Here is a 21,819-nt window from a genome sequence, read left to right as displayed (position 1 = left end):
TGTAAATAAATAAAATAACCAGTAAAAAAAATGTAATGCCAACAATAGACTTTCGAGGAAGCATAATTGCAAACATGAAAAAAAAAAAAACAGTAAAATACATATGACAACAAAACCCTGGAGTTTAAAAAAAAAGGTTTTCAGTATTTTATGACTGAAGGAAGAAATCACAAAATGAAATTTCAAAATACTTGACGCAGAATGAAGATGAAAGTACAAATGATCAAAATTGTGGTGCTTCAAAGGAGGCTGTACAAGGTCAAGTGTTTATTTCCACTGTTACAGGGGGAAAAGTCAAAGACAGAGGTTGAGGGCTGTCGAGATGCTCTGTGATTAAAACACATTGAACACAGAACAAGGACCTGAGTTTGCATCTCCCATGTCGCAGAAAGCTTGTTATATAGTGTGGGTCTGTAAACCCAGTGCTCCTTAGGGCTGGGGCCAGGGACAGAAGGATCTCTGGGCTTCACTGGCCAGCCAGTCTAGCCAGTAGATAAGCTTTAGGTTCAGTGAGAGATTCTGTCTTTAAACATAAAGTAGAGGGACTGGAGAGATGGCTCAATGATTAAGAACAGTAGCTCTTCTAGAGAACCTGGGTTTGATTCCCAGCACCACATGGCAGCTCACACCAGTCTGTGCTATGACTCAGTTAGTTATAGGAGACTGTCTTCTGGGTTATGTGGGTAATTCATGGCTTCTTTCTTCTCTCTCTCTCTCTCTCTCTCTCTCTCTCTCTCTCTCTCTCTTTCTTTTCTTTCTTTCCTTCCTTCCTTCCTTTCAGTTATTTAAAAATATTAAAAGTTTATGGAATCCTGAATAGATAACTATTAAAGAAGAAAACATATCAACAATATAAAATGTTGAGGCTTTCATCAAGAGTCCTAAAATATTAAGGAACAGTAAGTGACTCATGATAAATTGGATGACTTAGATAACAGACAGATACCTGGCAAGTCACAGCACCAAAACTCATTCCAAGGTAAATAAATTGAATGGTGATTTATCTATTAAACAGCCAAATCTGTACTCATAAAACTTCCTACCAAAAGAAAAAGTACAGCTCTAATGGCTTCAGTAATGAAACTTATCATTGGCAGGAAAAGGCATATAGCATAAAAGGCTTCTAAACAACTTTATTGAGGCTAATATTAAACTGGTAAAAGAAGGTGTTGGTGAAGAAAATTATATAACAATATCTTTTATGAATAAAGACATAAGCAATTTTAACAAAAATCAAGTAAACAAAACACAGGAATAGATAACAAGGATAATATATCAAGACAAGGCTTTTGCAGGAGATTTAGAGTAAATTACTGTCATGTGTCTTATTAATAGAATAAAAGGAAAAAATTGCACTATGACTTCAATTGTTTAAGAAAAGACCAGTACTGTTGCTAATTTGGAATTTTCAGAAAATTAGAAATAGACAATTTGTTTAATTTGGCAAAGGTGTCATCTATGAAAACTGTAAGCTAGCATTCCCATGCTATAACCCTTATAGTTATTACCATACATAATAAAATATGAATACATTTCTCAGGTCAGGGACAGTTAGTGGAACTCAGCAGCACAGTTCTCTGCAGTACATGACTAGTGGTCATAGCCAGAGAAACAGGATGTGGAAAACAGCACAATTACCAAAACGTAAGAAAGAAAACTCCCAGCTTAAATAACTAATGAGGTCTTTATATGGGTGAGTTTTCCACTTAGGACAACCAGAAACACAGGAAACAAAAAGAATTTTGGGGAATGCCATCATATTAAAGATGAGCATGAATAAATAATTACCAAAAGGAACAGAAGGAGATTGTGGTACATTCCATATGCTCTCTACAAACCATCAAAGTCTGTAATACATTTAAAAATAATTTTCCTAAAATAACCATGATTATAAAAATATCAGAGCCTCAACAATCTGGAATATTCCCTGAGAGAACATCAAACCCACAGAATCAAAGATGCGATGAATTCCCATATATAACTCTAGCAAGACTGTCACTATGAACAATGAGACAAACTCACCAAAGATGGACCAGAATAACTGTGCCAGCGTGATTAAATGCCATGTACCCCACGGCTGTTAGAATGAACTGGTCTGTGTTTGTTAGAGTGTGCTAGCTAGCACTCATGAGAAGACAGGCCAATGTGGAACACAGAGATGGTGCCATCTGTTCCCTGATGGCATCCAAGAATTTCAGAGCCTGCAGGTTTGTTTGACTAGTCCAATTTTATAGTATGGTAATCCATGATTTTGAAAACGTTTACTAAAAGCAATTATTTCACTATGGCAGCGCCCATCATGTTTAGTAAGGAGAGGAGAACACTGGGAGAAAGGAGGACAGACAAACATGCAGGTGTCTCCTCTCATCCCCAACACATCAGACCTCTGCACACATGAATATATGAATATATGTCATTGCTCAACAGCCCAGAACTTATAGACAAAATCTGGTTTCCATATCTCCCCTTTCCTTTAATGTCTGGGACATGTTCCCACAACCCAATATATATGGTCTATATGGTCTTCCCCCAGCTCCTCCCTGAATGCGTTTGTCCCGCCAGTTATTTGTAGACCTCCATGTCCCCATGATTTTTAAAATCTGTGCTTACAATTTAAATCTAACCTAACAGTTCACATTTGTTACCTCACAGGGGTGTTCTGTACCATTTCTAAGTCTGGTAATTAAGGCAAGGGGCTCAGATTGTTTGGTTTCAGTATCTCTGTTAATAGGTCACCAATTAGTAATTAGGAAGTAATGAATGAGTCAAGTAGCAGCAGATGCATGTCTTTTGGCCAGTAAAATCGATTATCAGGCTTATGAGGTCAGAACTATTTTTTTTTGTCTCTAATACAAAATGGGTATAATGCTATATAACTTAAGGTTACTGTACTATTTAAGCACATGCCTGTGCACATGTCTGACAAATAGTGGTACTAAATGAAGGATATCCATTACTGATCTCTAAGTATTTCATTTGGCTTAAAGAGTTTTCTGTTCTAAGTACTTTAAAGCCTCTGAATCTCACACACACGAAAAATCATGATTCTTAAACTTCTTAAAAGAAGGCATGGTTCACATACCATTAGTCCCAGCACTGGGAGGCAGAGCTCAGTGAGTTCAAAGCCAGCCAGAGCTACACAATGACACATTATCACAAAACAGAAATAAACAACCCCCACTTCCTGAGTATTTGGAAAGATATGGATATATATATATATATATATATATATATATATATATATATATATATATATATATATATATATATACACATATATATGTATATATGTATATATACACACACACACATACACATACACACACACCTCTTTTCATATATACCTCTTTCATATATATATATGTACACACACACACACACACACACACATACACATATGGGAATGTACCCTAACTTTACATTTTCCTATGCATATATTTTGAAGTAGGATTACATTTGGGACTGGATCTAGGTTGTGGGGTGGCTTTCCTTTACATTACAAAGTGCTTAGTAAAGGCCTTCATTCACTAGGTGTCTATAGCATTCTACTTGGAATATGACCACCCCAAATATCGCCAATATTGTTAAACACCACTTAGGAACAAGTCAACTGCTGAAGAACCACTGCTTTGTGATGCTAGTAAGATCTGCTACAAGATGCAGGAAAGAGTGTGAAAGCTCTTGCCTCTGCATAATGCAATTGTTTAAAGTCAAACATAATTTAGAGAGAACAAATGAGCCCATGTTTAAGTTCTAGAAAATGCAAACATATATGTATCTCTTCTCCAGAATAATTAATAATGAACAACTTTGAGCATATATATTGTTCCAAATTATTCTGAAAACAATCTTCTATTTAGCCAAAACCCTTTAAAACCACTTTGATATATACATAACGCCAAGGACTACATGTCCTTACCTTTAGGGCTGACATTACAGTTTGTTCAGCTGCTGCTGAAAATGAGCTCTGACTGGCAACCACCTACAACAGAGTTAAGATGTAGTCACAATTTTGCTCAAGTCATTCATTTTTGTAGGCCCTAATTTTGACCGTAATATCATAAAATTTCCCAGAAGATAATTAGCATAATATTATTATATAGCTTTATAGTAATTATCTCCTACCTGCCTTAAAACGAACTTACTGAAAACTACTTTAATACATAAAACAGGCATTTTACAGTGGGAGCATTAGGCCTTCAATGATAAGACTGAGGTCAGAAGAGCTGTGTTTACTTATTTCTTAAAAAGCATTCACAAATATTTACAATACTAAGATCAGATGCTTCCATTTCTATAAATCAATATAAGTGTTAATAAAGACAGGTATATACATTAAAAAATTAATAATTAATAACTAGAGCCATCCAAGTGGCCCCTGTGCCTTACAGAAATGACTGAAGGACACAGAATATGCAGCTTCAAAGATTTTTGTCATTTTATTTCTCTGAAACCTTCCTGCTAACTCTTGAGAATATCTTTCATTTAATGTATAAAATATATAGTTCAGAAGTCCAAGCTGATAAAAGAACTTTTAAAATTACCCAAAGTATAATATAGTACAAAACAAAAGAGAAAAGAGTAACCACAAAAACAAAATTCAAGTGTAGTCTTTACATGAATTTTGTTTTGCTTGTTGAATGAGTAGCTCAGGATGGCTTCCCAACGCTTCGGCCTTAGCCTCCCTGGTGCTACCCTTATATGGCTTAGAGGTTTAGTTTCCTTCAGGCCTTCTGAATATTTATCTTTGTAAAATAAGATAATGGTCACCTTTGTTACTGACTGGTGCAGCTTAAACAGGGAGTTCACCACACCCACATTTCTCTTCTGTCCTTCAGTGAGAGGCCCAATCACCTGGCTTGCATCTCCTTGAGTAGAGAGCTGTAAGAATTAAACATACAAAGACATTATTAAGATAACAGCTTATATTTTTTGTTTGTGTTTGTTTAACCAGGAGATAGTGCATATCTTGATGACAAAGAGAATGTTAAATGGGAATATTCAGGTCACTTTAAATATGACTTTGGGCTTCAGGCACAAGCAATGTCCATAGAGAAAACACTTTCATGTATAACTCCAGTTACTCTTCCTAAGCCTGTATTGTTTAATACTTCATGGCAATGGGCTGTTGAGGCACATGTGCTCCAATGCCCCTTGTGCCTTGTCATCTGATACATCATCACAATGACCTAAGTAACAGTGCAACTGTCAACAGGCTTTGCTGAATGCAAACACTAAAATAAGTAATAACTTTAAAAGCAAAGAAAGGAGAAAACCCTTGTGTATAGTCCATAGCTATTTTAGTATTCCAAGGAAGTAGATGGTCAAAGACATAGTCATCATCCCAATTTTTAGTCTTTTAAAGAAATTGCCCATGACTGAATTATGTATGTATGAGCAATAAGAAGTAAAATTAAGAACTTCCATCTCCTCATCATTACTTCTAAGTACATGGTTTCAGGAGAAAGAACCTTGACTACCTTATGGAATTAACCTATATCCCTTACAGTTTAGATTTAAGAAAAAGACCACACATCAACCGTTCTCATGATGATGCCATTACAGTCTAATTCTCTATAACATTATTATTCAAAGGCAAAACTGACTGGGACATTATATAGCTCACTCAAGAATATGCAATACTGACTTTTGAGGAGGCAGAGCAGAAAACATCTGTTGTTGTCCCATAATCCAGGTGGACCATTAGAAAAAGACTTACTACTTTATCTTTCTCCTTTCTTTTGATAAGTACTCGTAAATGTATATTCTCAAAAATAAATGCACAGTCAAATTTTCAACAGAAATTTGTAATAAAATAGAGTATCAATTTTTATAAAAGAGAATACTAGTTTGTTTAAGCTGTAACCCATCACACTGGTTATGAAGTCAACCTAAGACTTCTTGATACCAAGTTACTGAATTGAATTTCTTTTGACTTTCAGGAAGATCAGACTTCTAACTTGAAATCAAGTTAGTGCCAAAATTGTCAATATATGTTTAAGTATTTGGAATGAAGGAGAAAACATTTTTTTCCCTATAGCAACCAAGTCAAAAACAATCAGCACTCAGAAGAGCTCACAAATCCAACTTAACTGACAGTGTGGATAATCAACTCAATCTCAAGTACAAGTCTGCAGAAGAGGGCTCTGTGGGGGGCCTGCAGGGATTTGGTACTAGGAAGGCATTCCTAGAGGGGAATGGCATCAGCAAACTTGGGGGGTGAGAGCACATGCTAAATGTTAATCTCACTTAACTGGGCATTTACGCCACAAGCTTCAGGGCACAATGGTGCACGCTTGTAGTCACAGTTACCAAGGATGCTGTGGGAGGCTTCAGTCCATGCGTTCAAGGCCAGCAGAACTTGGTTAAGAAAAGGAAAAGTTATGACCTGAAACTGTATAGTTTTTAAGATCTAATCTCTTTGTAACCTCAAAGTAATTGTGAAGAATAAAGAAATGAAAGATATAAAATTTTTTCAACGTAGTTATTTGATACTTAACGTAGTTAACTAAGAGAAAAATTTACTGCTAGAAAATGGTAGAACTCAATTTATTATTGAGGGTTGGTCCTTTTGTAAAGTTTTGTAACTACAGAAGCCCACTGCACATGTACAAGAAAGCCATACAGAACAATACATAATCAAAAACATTGGTCTGAAGAAAATGAATGCTCAAAACTGCTCTTAGGAGTATAAGATATTGTAGCCACTTTGGAAATATTCCATAAATTTGTCAAAAGCAAATATGAATTTAACTCAGTAACCTAGTTATTAAAGCCCCAGTTTATACAAGGGAAATTATAATGCATATTCACTTAGATGCAATGTTCATACAATCAAATGTTCAGAGTAATATCATTCATATGGTAGTCTAAAGTTAAAAAAATCAAATGTCAACCAACTTATAAAGTGAATATGTACACAGTCAACATTACTTGGCAATTAACATAGAACCAGGTTCTAATACATGGTACATCATGAAAGAATCCTGAAAATATCGTAAGTATAATAAGCCAGTCATACGATAAATGATTATATGAGATATCTAGAGCAGAGAAATCCACAGAGATGAAATTAGTAGTTGCAGTGGACTGAGGTACAAATGAGGTACATTTACTAGAAGGTGAACCTGGATGTGAACACACCGAAAACCGCTGGACACTGGGCTTGCTGAGTCAGATGCCGTAAAGTGCTTCTGGCTTTTTGTTTTCTTTTATTTTGTTTCATGAACATCAGAAGAATTCCAGATTTCCATACTGTCTAGGCTGCCTGGTTGATGCTCTGACAGTCTGGCTGAGCTACAGTTAAGAAAATATGCTAAGTTCAACACAGTTACAAGGTTGTACTAGGAAAATATAGTTATGGGAGCAAAATAAAGATAGTATGTCTGTATAAAGAACAAGGAACAAAAATAAAAGCACTAATGTGGAACTAGTTAAGGAAGGGGAAACAGGATCTGCCTGTCACCCTGACCTCGATGTGGAGTGTGATACGCAGCACACTCAGCTAGTGGTCCCTGCACCTCACCAACACTGCCTCTGTCACTCTGCCTTGGGAAACAATCTTAGGGAAAACAGTACAAGGAGCATCGTGTAGCCTGTACCTAGTTTGTTAAACATGGCTTCGTTTGTTTTTGGCTTCTCTCCTTTATGTTCCCTCACACACAAACATAGATAACTGTATTCTTAATCACGCACAGATTATGGCTGATAATCAGTTTTCTAAATCACACATCGATTATGGTTCTGTTAGAATGTATCTTTCTTAAGATAGGAAATTCCCTTACAAAACTGTAACTCTTAGAAAATGTACTTTGATAATATGCTTTCATTTGGGATCCATCACATCCACAAGGGCTTCTGGTTCCTTTCATGGGAAGCGGGATTAGAGGTCAAGACCAAGACAGTAAGTATTCTCCTTGCTACTGACCTCTGCGATCACTCTTAGTGACTGAACAGACAAGTCTTTGATTCTTTGGACCTCCACTCCCTTCAGACCTCGTCCTCCAGTGTTAACTTGTCTACCTCTTTCTGTTGCTACCTATCATGTTGGTACAATCGCGTACCTCATTCTTGCAGCTGGTCTTAGGCACCCTTCTCTCACTTTTTAGCTTTCCTGCTGCTCTGGCAGAAATACTCTGGATTTTTAGGGACTGTCAAATTCTATTACCTTTCACTCAATCTTACTAGTGTCACTGACCCTCATTTTTTTTTTTTTTTTTAATTTCCATACTATCTGGCTTAGATTCCATAAAGCTATAAGAGCCATGTTCCTAACTTCACTTTGGGCCTGGGTAGTCTATCAATTTTATGCACAAGGGGGGAGAGAGTCTAGAATGAAAGGACTCATGCAGAGGAAAATGGCATTCTTGGTGAAACAACACCCACACCGGATGTGAGAAGGTCAATAAATTTCATAGGCCATACTCTAAATCTAAGGCTATCAAACTGCAGTGCCAGCTTAGTTACATATTCCACTCGCCTTCTCAGAGACAGGCAAGACTGTTCAAACTATGGCCCTGTGTCCTTAATCTCCAAAACCTCAATTCTCCTTACTACTGAGTATCTTCACCCAGGAGTAATCAAAAGCTGTGCATCCCACAATGCTGCATATACACCTAGATAATATCTTATTTAAAGGATTATCCAATATCTTGTCTAATATCTGTCAGCGTCCAGTCATTTCACAAGTGCACAGAAACCATCCTTTATCTTAATTACATATGTTTCTGCTGTATTTCTATCCCCCTCCCCCCCCAATGGGTAACTCTCACAAGCATTTTAGCAACTTTCCTTTCTAGAAAATCTACACTAATGAAAACACTGACTTTGATAAGTGGTTATTAGACAAAAAGCTCTGAATGCCCAAGATACAATCCATAAACCATATGAAGCTCAAGAAGAAGGAAGACCAATGTGGGATGCCTCAGACCTTCTTAGAAGGGAAAGTAAATTACTCACTGGAGGTAGAGGGTGGAAAGGACTTGGAAGGAAGAGAGAAGGGGAGGGGAGAAAAGGGGTGAAGATCAGGTATGGGAGGAGAATGGGATGATATACAGAGGGTCAGGAATTTGATCAGAGCAATGGGGGATGGGGAACTGGGGGTAGTCACCAGAAAGTCCCAGATGCCAGGAAAGCAAGAGGCTCCCAGGATTTAATGGGGATGAAATTAGCTGAAATGCCTAACAAAGGGGAGGGAGAACCTGTAGAGACCATATCCAGAGGTTAGGTAAGGACCCCAGTTGAGGGATGGGGTCACCCACTCATCTCCAAACTTTTAACCCAGAATTGCTCCTGTCTAAAGGAAATATGGGAACAAAGAGCAGAGCAGAGACTGAGGAAAGGCCATCCAGAGATGGCCCACCTGGGGATTCATCCCATATACAGACACCAAACCCAGTCACTATTGCAGATGCCAAGAAGTGCTTGCTGACAGGAGCCTGATACAGCTGTCTCCTGAGAGGCTCTGCCAAATCATGACAAATACAGATGTGGATGCTCATAGCTAACCTCTGGACTGAGCACAGGGACCCCAATGGAGGAGCTAGGGAAAGGACTGAAAAAGCTGAAGGGATTTGTAACCCCATAGGAAGAACAACAATATCAACCAACCAGACCCCATAGTGCTCCCAGGGACTAAACCACTAACCAAAATGTACATATGGGGGCAGGGAGACTCATGGCTCCAGTTACATATGTAGCAGACAATGGTCTTATCTGGCTTCAATGGGAGGGGAGGCCCTTGGTCCTTTGAAAGTTTGATTCCCCAATGTAGGGGAATGTCAGCAAGATGAAGTGGGAGTGGGTGAGTGTCCAGGAAAGCATCCTCATAAAAGCAGGGGGAGGGCAAGGGGGTTTGCAGAGAGGAAATTGGGAAAGAGGATAATATCTGAAATGTAAATAAATAAAATATCCAATAGAAAGAAAGAAAAAAAGAAAGGAAGGAAGGAAGGAAGGAAGGAAGGAAGGAAGGAAGGAGGGAGTACAGAGGGAGAGAGGGAGGGAGGAAAATCTCAACAGTAGTTTGTGCTTCTCTTTCACTTTCTGACCCTCCTCTTTTAACCTCCTACCAAGACAGCCTCTATCAAAGTCACAACAGACCAGCACATAGACGAAACCGTTCTCATCTGACTCTGACCAGCAGCTTGACACAGTGGATCAGAATCCTCTTCCAACACTTTCCTAGCTGCCTTATGAACATCACTACATTCATCATCACTATGAACATTTCTTGTCCCCTGGGCTAGGCATTCATAGGTTCTCTTTACTGATTCCCCCTCCTCATTGTCCAATCTCTAATCTATTCTTCTTTGGATATAAGTGCTCTAAGAACCCCAAATCCAACAGCACTGACATGTAGGTTAGATTGTACTTTGTTGTAAGAAGCTGTCTTATGCTTTCTCAGATGTCTTGGCAGAACCCTTGACTGTCAACAACTAGACACTAGCTCCCCCAACTAAAAAATGACAATTTATGACATCTAAAGACATTGGAAAATGTCCTAGGAGAAGGGAAAAGAGAATAGAAAATCCTCTTTGGCTGAGGACCAAGGAAGTACACTGAAGATCCTATCTTGTCTTCTCATGAGTTCTCCAGATGAACTATTCAACTCAGTAATTTCTCAGCCTATTTGCTATTTTAAACTTAATATGCATAGATTGAGACTGTTGATTCTCATCTTTCTTTTTTTGTTTTTGTTTTTGGTTTGTTTTGTTTTAATCTGAGCAAATGGCGTGCTTCACTGTGAACACTCTGGGCTAGTACCCTTTGGATCATTTTATCCTATCATCTTGCATGTTTACTTTGTTGTTAATTACCTCATACCAGTCCATGCTTTTACCATTGAGGACTAAGGGTGTCTTAGCATTTACAATTACTTATTTTCTATGTATGCAAGTGTGTATGTGAACCATGTGCATGCATAAGCCTGTGACATGAGAACTGTCGCACATCTGGAACTGGAGCTTCAGAGGGTTGTAACCAGCACTGGGGCACACAGGATCCAAGCCCAGGTCCTCTGCGAGGGCAGTAAGTGCTCCTAACCACTGACACCATTCCCTCTTAGATCTTTGTACCCAGTACCTCACAGTTTCCTCCCCCCTCCCTTCCTTCTTCATTTTATTCCTTCCCTGCTGCTCCTTCCTCTTTCCCCCTTCCTTCCTTCCTTTCCCCACCTCCTCTTATTTGAGACTAGCCCTGGCCAGCCTAGAACTCACTATTTACCACAAATTGGCTTTCAAATTTGCTGCAATCCTCCCACTTCGGCCTCTTGAGTGTTCAGGTTACAGGCATGAGCCACCATATCTGACACTAGTAGTATTTCAAGTTAGGTTTAGAGTTAACCAGAAATCCAACACAAGCTTAAAAATAATAGTAATTAATATATGTGTACTATTTAAATGTACTTTGTTTATTTGTCTGAGACTTAACATAAAAATTTATAGTTTTTCCCATGGGTTAGTTCTTATTTTGATTTAATTCGATCAATCATTTGTTCAATGTTTGTATCTGAAACTAATTATTGTATTCTACATCCATTAAGATCTGTGTTATCTGTATATTTTTAAAATAGCACTTACATTTTAGCTCACTGATAAAACTGAGGAAATATTTTCACCATGACACACTGCTCTACCGAGTAGATGACGTGGCGAATGCAGTCCAGCCCTGGCAGTGTGCATATTTCCCTCATGCCCACAGGTCAGTACAACACTTTCAATTCTCTGAAATGCACAGCATTCCCTTGACTGACAGGAAGTCTAGGAGCCCTCTCAGAAAGGAGAACCAGCTTTAGTGCAGCATAAGAACACCCATCCTGCTTTGTAATGATGCAAATACAAAGGCATTGGGAACCCACGGGAATGTAAACGGTTTCCAGATCAAAACATGCTTTGGCTCTAGGTTGGGCTGTGTTTAGAAAAAATTCCTTAGAGCATTCCAGAGGGAATGTGTCACTAGAGCCTTCACTGCCATTATCTGATGTTCTTGAAAAGCTAAAACCTGTGTTCTTTTCTTTCTAAGATTTTTCCTTTATGCTCAAAAGCAAATATTTAAAGATGTTAAGGAAATGTACAATAAATTCCTTATACTGCCAGCCCTGATTCCACAGTTAATACTGACAATGCTTGTTTTATGTTCTGTGTCACTCTATTCCTTAATCAGTCTTATCTTTTGGTGGGGGGGGGGTTTAAGGCAGAGTTTCTTTGTATAACAGCTTTGGCTGTTCTGGAACTCTCCTGTAGACCAGGCTGGCCTCAGACCCATGGAGATCCACCTGCCTCACCCTCCTTAGTGTTGGGATTAAAGGCTAAATCACCATGCTTGGTTCTTCAATCTATTTCATAATCTTATTTTATTTTAAATTATTTAAAATGTTTTCATTGTAGTTATTCACTGTACATGTTACATAAGGACATCTCATTTGTAATATAATATTTTTATTAATTATTTAATTCCATACACTTATTTTGATCCTATTCATTACCTGACTCTACCTATCTCATCTCCAATAGCCATCCCTCCTAACTTCACAGCCTCTTCTAGGGCTGCTTATATATATTCATCCGTGTGCTCCCAGTCACTGGAGTGCGCTCATCCATGCAGAGGCCATACCGCATATGCACTTTCATACAAGAATATCCTGCACACTGAGCATGCTCACCATACCTCCCTGCCCTCCTATTTTATATCTTGAACCATCTCAAAGTCAACTGGGGTATCAGTACACTTGCTTCCTTGAACTTCACCTCAGATTATATGGCTAACTTTATAACTGTATATAGTTTTTATTAGTAGTAGTTTGGTCATTTGTTTCTTGAGACAGGGTCTCTTCATATAGTCTTCCCTGAACTGAAACTCAATATGTAAGCCAAACTGGCTTTGAACTCAAAGCCCTGTCTGCCTCTGCATCCTGAGTGCTAGCATTAAAGGTGTCTGCCACCAGCCCTGCCCTTAGTTTTCACTTTTAATATATACAAAAGCAAAAGGCTTCTCTCATTCTACAAAATGTCGTTGGTATTTATACATTTACCCTTTTTATCATTGCTTTTGCTATCCCGTTGTATGAATTTATCAGTTTTATCTATTCTGCTGTTCTCAGTCATCTGCAATATACTTAGGAGTATAAAGAATTGTCTATGATACTTGCTAGTTGAATGACGTGTAACTTGAACTTCTTTAGCCATAACACAGAACTAAGAATAAAGATTAAAGCAAAGTACACTGTATAAACTAAGAACACTTTTAAGATACAAAATAATAGTATTTATTAAACTCTAGTTATTCATTTGTCCTTTACATTATGTTCAAAAGTTTTAAAATCACTGTTTAAGAGAACTATAAAACATAAATGCCTCTAACCTGTAAGCGCCCCCTCCAAGGGAAAAAAGAAAACTTCCCAGAATGCTAGAGGCTGGTCTTCTACAAAGCACGTGTTTTCACTTGCTCCTACAATGAAGCTTGCTTGTCCTTGACTGCGTGCAGGTGGGACGTGTGCCGGATTATATGAAGGCAGGAAGTACACAGCCTGTGGTTTGCCCGTATAAACCCCTGAACGATGTAATCTGGAGCTGCATCCATCAGGTGCTTTCTTGAGCAGTCCTGGGAACCTGAGTATCTGGCACCAGTACTTAACAAAGCCTTTACTTGTTAAATTTTATTCATGGTAATGGTGAATCTCTGTGCTACCCCAGACACACAGCACTCCTACTCTTAATTCTTTGCTTGTTTCAGGACTGGCTGGAAACTGCAGGGACAGATAAGGATTTACATATCAGGGCCAAACCCAGGGGTCCGAAGGTGCCAAGTAGGACACCTCTCTCTGGGATGTGGTAACTAAAGCATCCTGTACAGAGCCCCTCTGCTCCAGTCTTCTACTCATCTTGAATTACTTTAACTTACTGCCTCCAGTCATTTCTTGTGTTTGCTTTCCTTTCAGTTCACTTTAGGGCTCGACAAATATACTAAATGTCACAAAAAAGAGACTTTTCACATATCTAGCCAGGGACCTGAGTTACTAGAGTTATGGCTGCCATTTTAAATCAGAGTTATTTGAGCTGACTAAACAGCACAAAGTTGCAAGAACACAGAATTAAAGAAGGAGCAATAAGAAATTCAACATACTGAAATATGGACATTCTTAAAATATGGACAATCATGCTACACCATACTATGTCTGAAAAGACTTTAGAAATTAAAACAACTGGGTTTGAGTTGCAGACATCTGTCTCTCTGTCTCTGTCCAGCACACAGATATACAAGCAAATCTAAAAGCTAAATGAATCCTTAAATAATTCCTATGTGCAATAAAGACCTAATCTTCCTCTTAAAGGCCTGTGAAATATATTTTCTGAGCGTGTATCTGAGCATCTGCGCAGTGAGAGCAGTACGTGAAGCTGCTCTGGATGAGACCCGCTGAGCCCAGATCGGCACAGAAACTACAGAGGAGGTGCAGGAACCCGTCCTTGTTACCTCGTGAATGAAAGGCCATGAGCTCCCAAAACACCCCCAAAGACAAGATCAAAGCAAAAACTGGCAATCAAGGGAAAGACAGACCAAAGTTTCTAGACAGAAAATGTGCTGTGGGGATCACTAAAGCTGACTTAGAAAAGTGTCTTAAAGAAACAAAAACAGGAACAAAAATGCATTATAGATTCAGAATTATAAAAGAGTAACTTCCATTCTAGATTTTATGGAAATACCAATTAGGTCTATATACCAAGTTCTCCCATTAGTGCTATGGGAATGTCAAAACTATGGGGTATGCATTTGCTATGTATTTTTTTTCCAAAAATTTTTAAGATTAAAAAAAAAAGATTTATTAATTTATTTTATGTGTATGAGTACTCTGTCTTCATGCACTCCAGAACAGGGAATCAGATCCCATTACAGATGGTTCTGAGCCACCATGTAGTTGATGGGAACTGAACTTAGGACCTCTGGAAGAACAGCAAGTGCTCTTAACCACTTAGCCATTTCTCCAGCCCTTCAAAATCTTTTAAACTATTTTTTTATGTACACATGAAAACATACAAGAGAACGTATGTACTAGAATTTCATAGAGGAGAGCAATATGGTAGACATCTCAACCTAAAGTGCTATCCTGGATAAAAAAAGAGTAAATATTATACATTCAACTCAGTAATCTTTTTTTCCAACTTTTTCTTATTGGACATTCTCTGCATTTACATTTCATATGTTATCCCCTTTCCCCTAATCCCATCCTCCTTCTCCCTCCCATTGCCTCCAATGAGGTGCTCCCTCTCTCAACCTCCCTCTCCCACCTCAGTGCCTCGGCAATCCCCTACACTGGGGAAATGAGCCTTCTCTGGACCAAAGTCCTCTCTTCCCATAGATGCCACAGAATGCTGCATATGCACCTGGAGCCATAAGTCTCTCTCCATGTGAACTTATTGGTTGGTGTTTTAGTCCCTGGGAGCTGTGGTAGGTTTGGTTAGTTAATAATTTTGTTCTTCCCATGGGGTTGCAAACCCTTTCAGCTCTTTCAGTACTTTCTTTAGCTCCTTCATTGGGGTCCCCGTGTTCAGTCCAATGGTTAGCTGAAAGCATCCTCCTCTGCATTAGTATGGCTTTGGCAGAGCCTCTGAGGAGGCATCCAAATCAGATTCCTGCCAGTAAGCACTATTTGGTATTAACAATAGTGTGTGGGTTTAGTGGCTGCATATGGGATGGATCCCCAGGTAAGACAGTCTCTGGATGATCTTTTCTCCAATCCTGCTCCTCTATTTGTCCCATTATTTCCTTCCATGAGTGCTTTGTTCTCCCTTCTAAGAAGGACTGACAATCAACCTTCTGGCCTTCCTTCCCTTTGAGCTTCACAATTTCTGTGAACTGTTTCTTGGGTATTCCAAGCTTTTTGGGCTAGTATTCACTTATCAATGAGTACATACCATAACTGTTCTTTTGTGACTGGGTTACCTCACTCAGGATAATAGCTTCACGTTTGATCCATTTGCCTAGAAATTTCATGAAGTCACTGTTTTTAATAACTGAATAGTACTCCATTGTGTACATGTACCAACACTTTCTGTATCCATTCTTCTGCTGAAGGATATCTGGGTTCTTTCCAGCTTCTGGCTATTATAAATAAGGCTGCTGTGAACATCTTAGATAAGACTATTTGAAATAGGAGCTGACTAACACTCTGTTACACCTATACTTATTGTTCTAGAAGTGATGAATCTAGTTTTCTAATTGCCAAGGTAATTTTTAACTAAGCCATCCCCTAGGTAGCACAGTTACTTTGTATTTATGCTCATGTATCAAATCCTTTATTACAGTTTACTCAGCAGAAATTTGAGATAAAATACTTGGCTCTAATATGCTTTCTGTCCAATTGAGACTCTTGTCAATTGATCATGTACAAGGGACATTTATTATTACTTATTAGCTTTTTACATGACTCTCAGATTGTCATGCCTGCCTCCAATGTATACAAAAGACACGAGGACAGGAACCATGGTTTTCTCATGTCCTATTAACAGGAATCCAGGAAGCGACTGTCCACAGACTTAGAGACACAATCTACAAGGAACCTCTGGTTTACATTCTATCTACATTTTTTGACATAAGGTAAAGTAACTCCAAATGCAGTCAATTGTTCTTCCAAATTAGATCAAGGAGTGTAAGAGGAAATATTTTAGTCACTGCTCCATTGCTGTGAAAAGCCTCCTTGACTAAGACAGCTCTTACAAAAAGAAAACATTAAACTGGAGGCTTGTTTTTCATCTCAGAGGGTTAGTCCATCATCATGATGATGGGAAGCAGACAGGGAAGGCCCTGGGACATCGAAGGGGGGGAGGGAGGGAGTGAGGGAGAGAGAGAGAAAGGGGAAGAGGGAGAGGGAGGGACAGACAGACAGACTGGGCCAGGTATGGGCTTTTAAAACCTCAAAACCCAATCCCAGTGACACACTTCTTCCACCAAGGCCAAACCTCTTAATGCTTTCATTCATCTACTGTGGACTAAGCACACAAACCTATGAGTCCGTGTGCCATATTCCTTCAGAAATGTATACCAAGAAAAGAATATAGAAAAATCAAGAAAATAAAAAAAAAACTTTGATGCTTAAAAATGAGACTAGACAGGTATGTTAGGCTATTCACATGCTAGAAAAAGAATATTAAGAGATGGTTTGTGATAAATTACTTAAAAACAAAACAGATTTCTCTGTGTAGTAGTCTCAGGAAAGGAGCAGAAAGAGTAAAGTCAGACCTTTCAGGAACTTTGTGATGTATGGTAACATGCGATGAGCCATGGTGTGTATGTCACAGACCCTCACTGGTCTCCACTGTGCCCAGCTGTAGAGGAGACTCTGCTGGAGGCCGGTAGACATGGCTGCTCGTCCTCTCATTCATCTCACTGCTGTGGCTTAGGAAATCGGGAAGTCCATAATTCCTTAGTTGTTTTCCTTTTAAATTTCAGGGCTTTTGTCAATTCTGCCCTTATTCTAAGAGATAAGCCTTTCTTCCTGGATATTTTTGGTATTTTCCAAGTGCACTAAGGCTAGAACATGGCTGGCTCACTACAGGCTTTTTTTTTGAGACATTATGAAATTAACTCTAGCAGTTCACAGGATGTTTGCTTTGCTTTTTAAAAAAAAAAAATTAGAAAATTTATTTATTTTATTTCATGTATATTAGCCACAATGTGGTTGCTGGGACTTGAACTCATGACCTTTAGAAGAGCAGCCAGTGCTCTTAACCACTGAGCCATCTCTTCAGCCCTTCACAGATGTTTTCTTTTCACTTCTTTTCACTTATTGTCTAGATGCTGAATTTCTCAAGCACTTTATCCCTTGATCACAATGTTACGACCCAGCTATTTACAAACCAAGAACAGTGATCTGCAATCATAGAACAGATCCAACAGGACTGCTTCAACTGACGTTAGACTAAAGCATGACACAAATGCATTATCAAATATAATAGCCTGAGACAGTCCATTCTCGGATAGTTAACACTAGACAAAGTAAGGTAGAAACAGAATCAGTTCTTGCTTATGTATTAGGGATGAACAGGAACAAAGTACAGCTGTTCTGCCCACACATCGCACACCTGTGCCCAAAGCTCACCCCTCCCCCCTCTCCTTAACCTCCTTCAGTTCTCATGCTGGATGAGAAGCAAACATAAAAAACACGAGCCTCCCAAAGAACTTTAGCTTCATTTTGCTTCAAAGGGTCCTAAGAGGTTGAACAGCAGATGGAATTCTCACATCCCATGACTAGCAACTGGCTCCCAAGTATTGGCTCTGTTGAATTTAGTCACAAGTATATGTTTAAAAGCCAAAGTGTTTGTGGCTGGAGAGATGGCTAGGAACTTAAGAGCACTGGCTCCAGTTCAATTTCCAGCAATCACATGGTGGCTCACAACCATTTGTAATTGGATCTGATGCCTCTCCTGGTGTGTCTAAAGAGAGCAACACTGTACTCACATACATTCATGAAATCAATCAATCAATCAATCAATCAATCAATAGTCTTTTAAAAATAGCCAATGTGTTCATTATTATATATATATATATTTATCTTTTCCTCTTTCTCATGTTGACTACAACTAGCTTTAGCATTTTCTGACTTACAAAAGTCTCTAAAAAACAGTTTTATCCTAGAAAAAGAGGCAAATCAGTAGATTCAGTAAGCAGTCTTACTTGCATGTTAAATGAAAGCATAGACACATGCCTGATGCTTTCCCATCCCTTGCTGTACCTTGGTAGCTGAACTCTGGAAGTTGGGGTGTGGGCTCCAGAGGGCAAGTGTGCTCACTGTTCTCACCCTGCAGGTCTGTTAGTGGCATGCCCAGTCAGTGCACACAACTTCCACTAGAGGACAAGGTGTTCTGCTAATTTAGAATCCAGCTCCCTTGTTTCCAGTGTTTTCTTGAATATTTACTTTCTGGGGTCCACAAGGGACAGGGTAAGGGGATCTGAATCCATCATGGCTCAAAGCTCTTAGTCACTCTACCATAAATTAAAGCTAGATACCAACAACAGAAAGCTCGTGGAAACCTAACAACTCAATATTGAGAAAAAAATGGGTCAAGACAGAACTTAAAAACAAAAACTCTACATTAAATGAAAATGAAAACCCAAATAGCTATAATGAAGCTACTTCTTCTAAGAGGCAAGTTCCAAGAACTAAGGCCCTAGTAAAAGAACTGAAGTGATCTTATAATAGTAACTTAACAACATGCCTGAAAGCCCTATATATATATATACACACACATATATATATAAATATATATATATATATAAATATATACACATATATATATATACACATATATATATATATAAATCACACCAAAAAAAGGAGTAAGAGCAAGAAATAAAGTCAATAATAACAACAAAAATACAAAAACAAACAAATGAAACAAAAAGTTGGTTCTTTGAGAAAAGCATTAAGATTGACAAAGTTCCAGGACAGCCAAGATTATGCAAAGAGAATCTCTCATAGAAAGAAGAGATAAAGAGAGAAAAGAGATTAGTAAACACTTATCCAAATCAAAGGGGAAGAGAGAAGATCCAAATGAACACAACTGGAGATGAAAAGGTGACATGACAGATACAAAGAAACCCAGAGAATCATCGGACGTACTTTAAAACCCTGTACTGGACCAAATTTGAATACCTAAAAGAAATGGATAATTTTCTCTATACATACCTCTTACCAAAGCTGAATTAATATTAGATAGATTTAAACAGACTTTATAACTCCTGGTGAAATAGAAGCAATCGTTAAAAGACTCTGAATCATAAAAAGCCCAGGGCCAGATGGTTTTACTGCAGAATTATACCAGACGTTCAAAGACGGGTTCATGCAAATACTCAGTAAACAGAACGTATCAGCATTATGCTTATTATAAACCCTTCCTCCTTAGACCTCTATCCTGAGCACTGACTATCAGTCAATATAACTCATTCTTGTAGAAAAGGAAACAAGTACTTTGTTAAAGAGTTGTACTTGCAATGGAGTTTTGGTGTAGCCATGCCCAAATGTTGTGATAACTGTCACAGGAAAACTTTTGTTTTTGTTTTCAAAGTCTTAGTGTGTATATATATGTGTAAAAGTAAACCACTTGGTGTCAGAGGTTTGGCCCATAGCTAGCTGGCTAAGACAAACTGACTTGAGTTTCATTCTCAACTCACCTGGGTCACTTTGCTGCCCGCCATGATACTTGCAGGGAACCTGAATCACTGAGCAAACCAGAGGGCTACACGCAGAACTGAAAAGAGTCATCCTTGTCACCTTCACAAAACGGAGCTCCATATGGACCAAAGACATTAACAGAAGGCCAGATGCCCTGATTGGCATCGAAGACAACGTGGGGAATGGTCTCTGACACACTGACAGAGAAAAGGCTTCTGAACAGAGCACTGATAGCCCAGGCACCAAATGTATCTCATGGAACCAAAACGCTTCTGCATTGCAAAGAACACTGCCATTTGTACTAAGTGGCAGCATAAAGTATAGAAAAAGATTTTTTTTAAACCAACTGTATATCCAACGTAGGGCTAATACGCAACATATATAAAAAACTAAAAAACGGCACAAGAAAACAAAGAACCCACTTAAAAAATGGGATACAGACCTAAACATAAATTCTCAAAAGAGAAACTCCAGTGGCTGAGAAACCCTTAACAAATGTTCAAGATCCTTAGTCATCAGGGAAATTCGAATCAAAACTACTTTGAGATTCCATCTAACAGCTCTCAGAATGGCTAAGCTCAATAATACAAGTGACAGCTCATGCTGGGGAGAATATGGAACAAGGGGAATGAACACTCATCCACTGCTGACAAGGACGCAAATGTGGAAACTCACTATGAAAATCAATATGGAAGCTCCTCTGAAAGCTGGGAATTGATCTACTTCGAGACCCCGCTATATCACTCTTGGGTATATAACCAAAGGATGCTCCATTCTACCACAAGGACACCTGACCAACCATGTGCACTGCTGCTTTAGTCACAATAGTCAGAAACTGTAAACCACCTACATGCCCTTCAACAGAAGAATGAAGAAAATGTGATTCATTTACACAATGGAGCTGTGTAACTCAACTGTTAAAAGAAATAATTTACAGGCACATGGATGAAACTAGAAAAAAAAAAAGTCACCCCAAGCAAGCTAACCTAGACCTACTTAGGTAAATATGACAAATTTTTACATATGTGGATATTAGCCATTAAATAAATGATAACCAAGTTATAATACATAGAACCAGAGAAAATAGGTATAGAGGAAGGGATTAGTGGGGGGGACCATGGATCTTTCTGAAAAGGGAAAATTCAATAGATTTTATGGGTGGTCTGGAGTGAAAAACGCAAGATCAGAAGGATCAGGTTGGGAGGGGGAGAAAATATGAAACTAAGGAAAAGGATGTGAGGAAAGTTAGCTAAAATTGAGGGGCATTTGAGGGGTAGCATGAAAACTCAGTGCAGGAGAAGCTTCCTAAAATATGTAAAGGTGATCCTAAGAACATCTTCAAATAATAAGGGAGACCCCCAACTGACCACCTCCTGTCACCAAGGAACGCTTTCAGTATCTGAACTGGATTTCATCCAATTGAGTTGGCCAAAGAGGTCCCATGGAAACTCCCAAACCCAAGCTGCTGCCAATGAAAAAGGCTGCTCTCTATACATAGACAGCAAGGCCCCACTGTACTTACATACACTCACAATAAACTGCCAATACCAAGCAAATGAGTTGTGTTGAATTGGATTTGCTTCATACTGATGGTTACTTGGCTTATTCTGGTATTTGCAGAGACTGCCCAAACCCTTGAACATTGCATGTGGATGAGC

At 38.7% G+C, this 21,819-nt stretch overlaps 1 protein-coding gene and 1 pseudogene across 2 annotated transcripts in view; one reads left to right on the top strand and one right to left on the bottom strand.

The window, feature by feature from the left end:
* LOC308419540 (actin, cytoplasmic 2-like) overlaps positions 1 to 21,819 on the top strand; it is a 1,056,985-nt pseudogene that overhangs the window by 345,020 nt on the left and 690,146 nt on the right. The gene's annotated exons all lie outside the window — the stretch shown is intronic.
* The window catches only part of COG5 (component of oligomeric golgi complex 5), a 301,631-nt gene that overhangs the window by 48,426 nt on the left and 231,386 nt on the right, over positions 1 to 21,819 (bottom strand). Inside the window, exons 15-16 of the mRNA XM_080915234.1 lie at positions 4,771 to 4,881; positions 3,920 to 3,982 (exon numbers count right to left, since the gene is read on the bottom strand). Coding sequence (XP_080771360.1) covers positions 3,920 to 3,982; positions 4,771 to 4,881 — 174 coding nt within the window. The remainder of the gene's footprint in view (positions 1 to 3,919; positions 3,983 to 4,770; positions 4,882 to 21,819) is intronic.

The sequence above is a fragment of the Micromys minutus genome (assembly GCF_963924665.1).
Source record: "Micromys minutus genome assembly, chromosome: 1".
Lineage (NCBI taxonomy): Eukaryota > Metazoa > Chordata > Mammalia > Rodentia > Muridae > Micromys > Micromys minutus.
The sequence above is the reverse complement of the archived record's forward strand: the minus strand, read 5'-3'. Positions and strand labels throughout refer to the sequence as shown.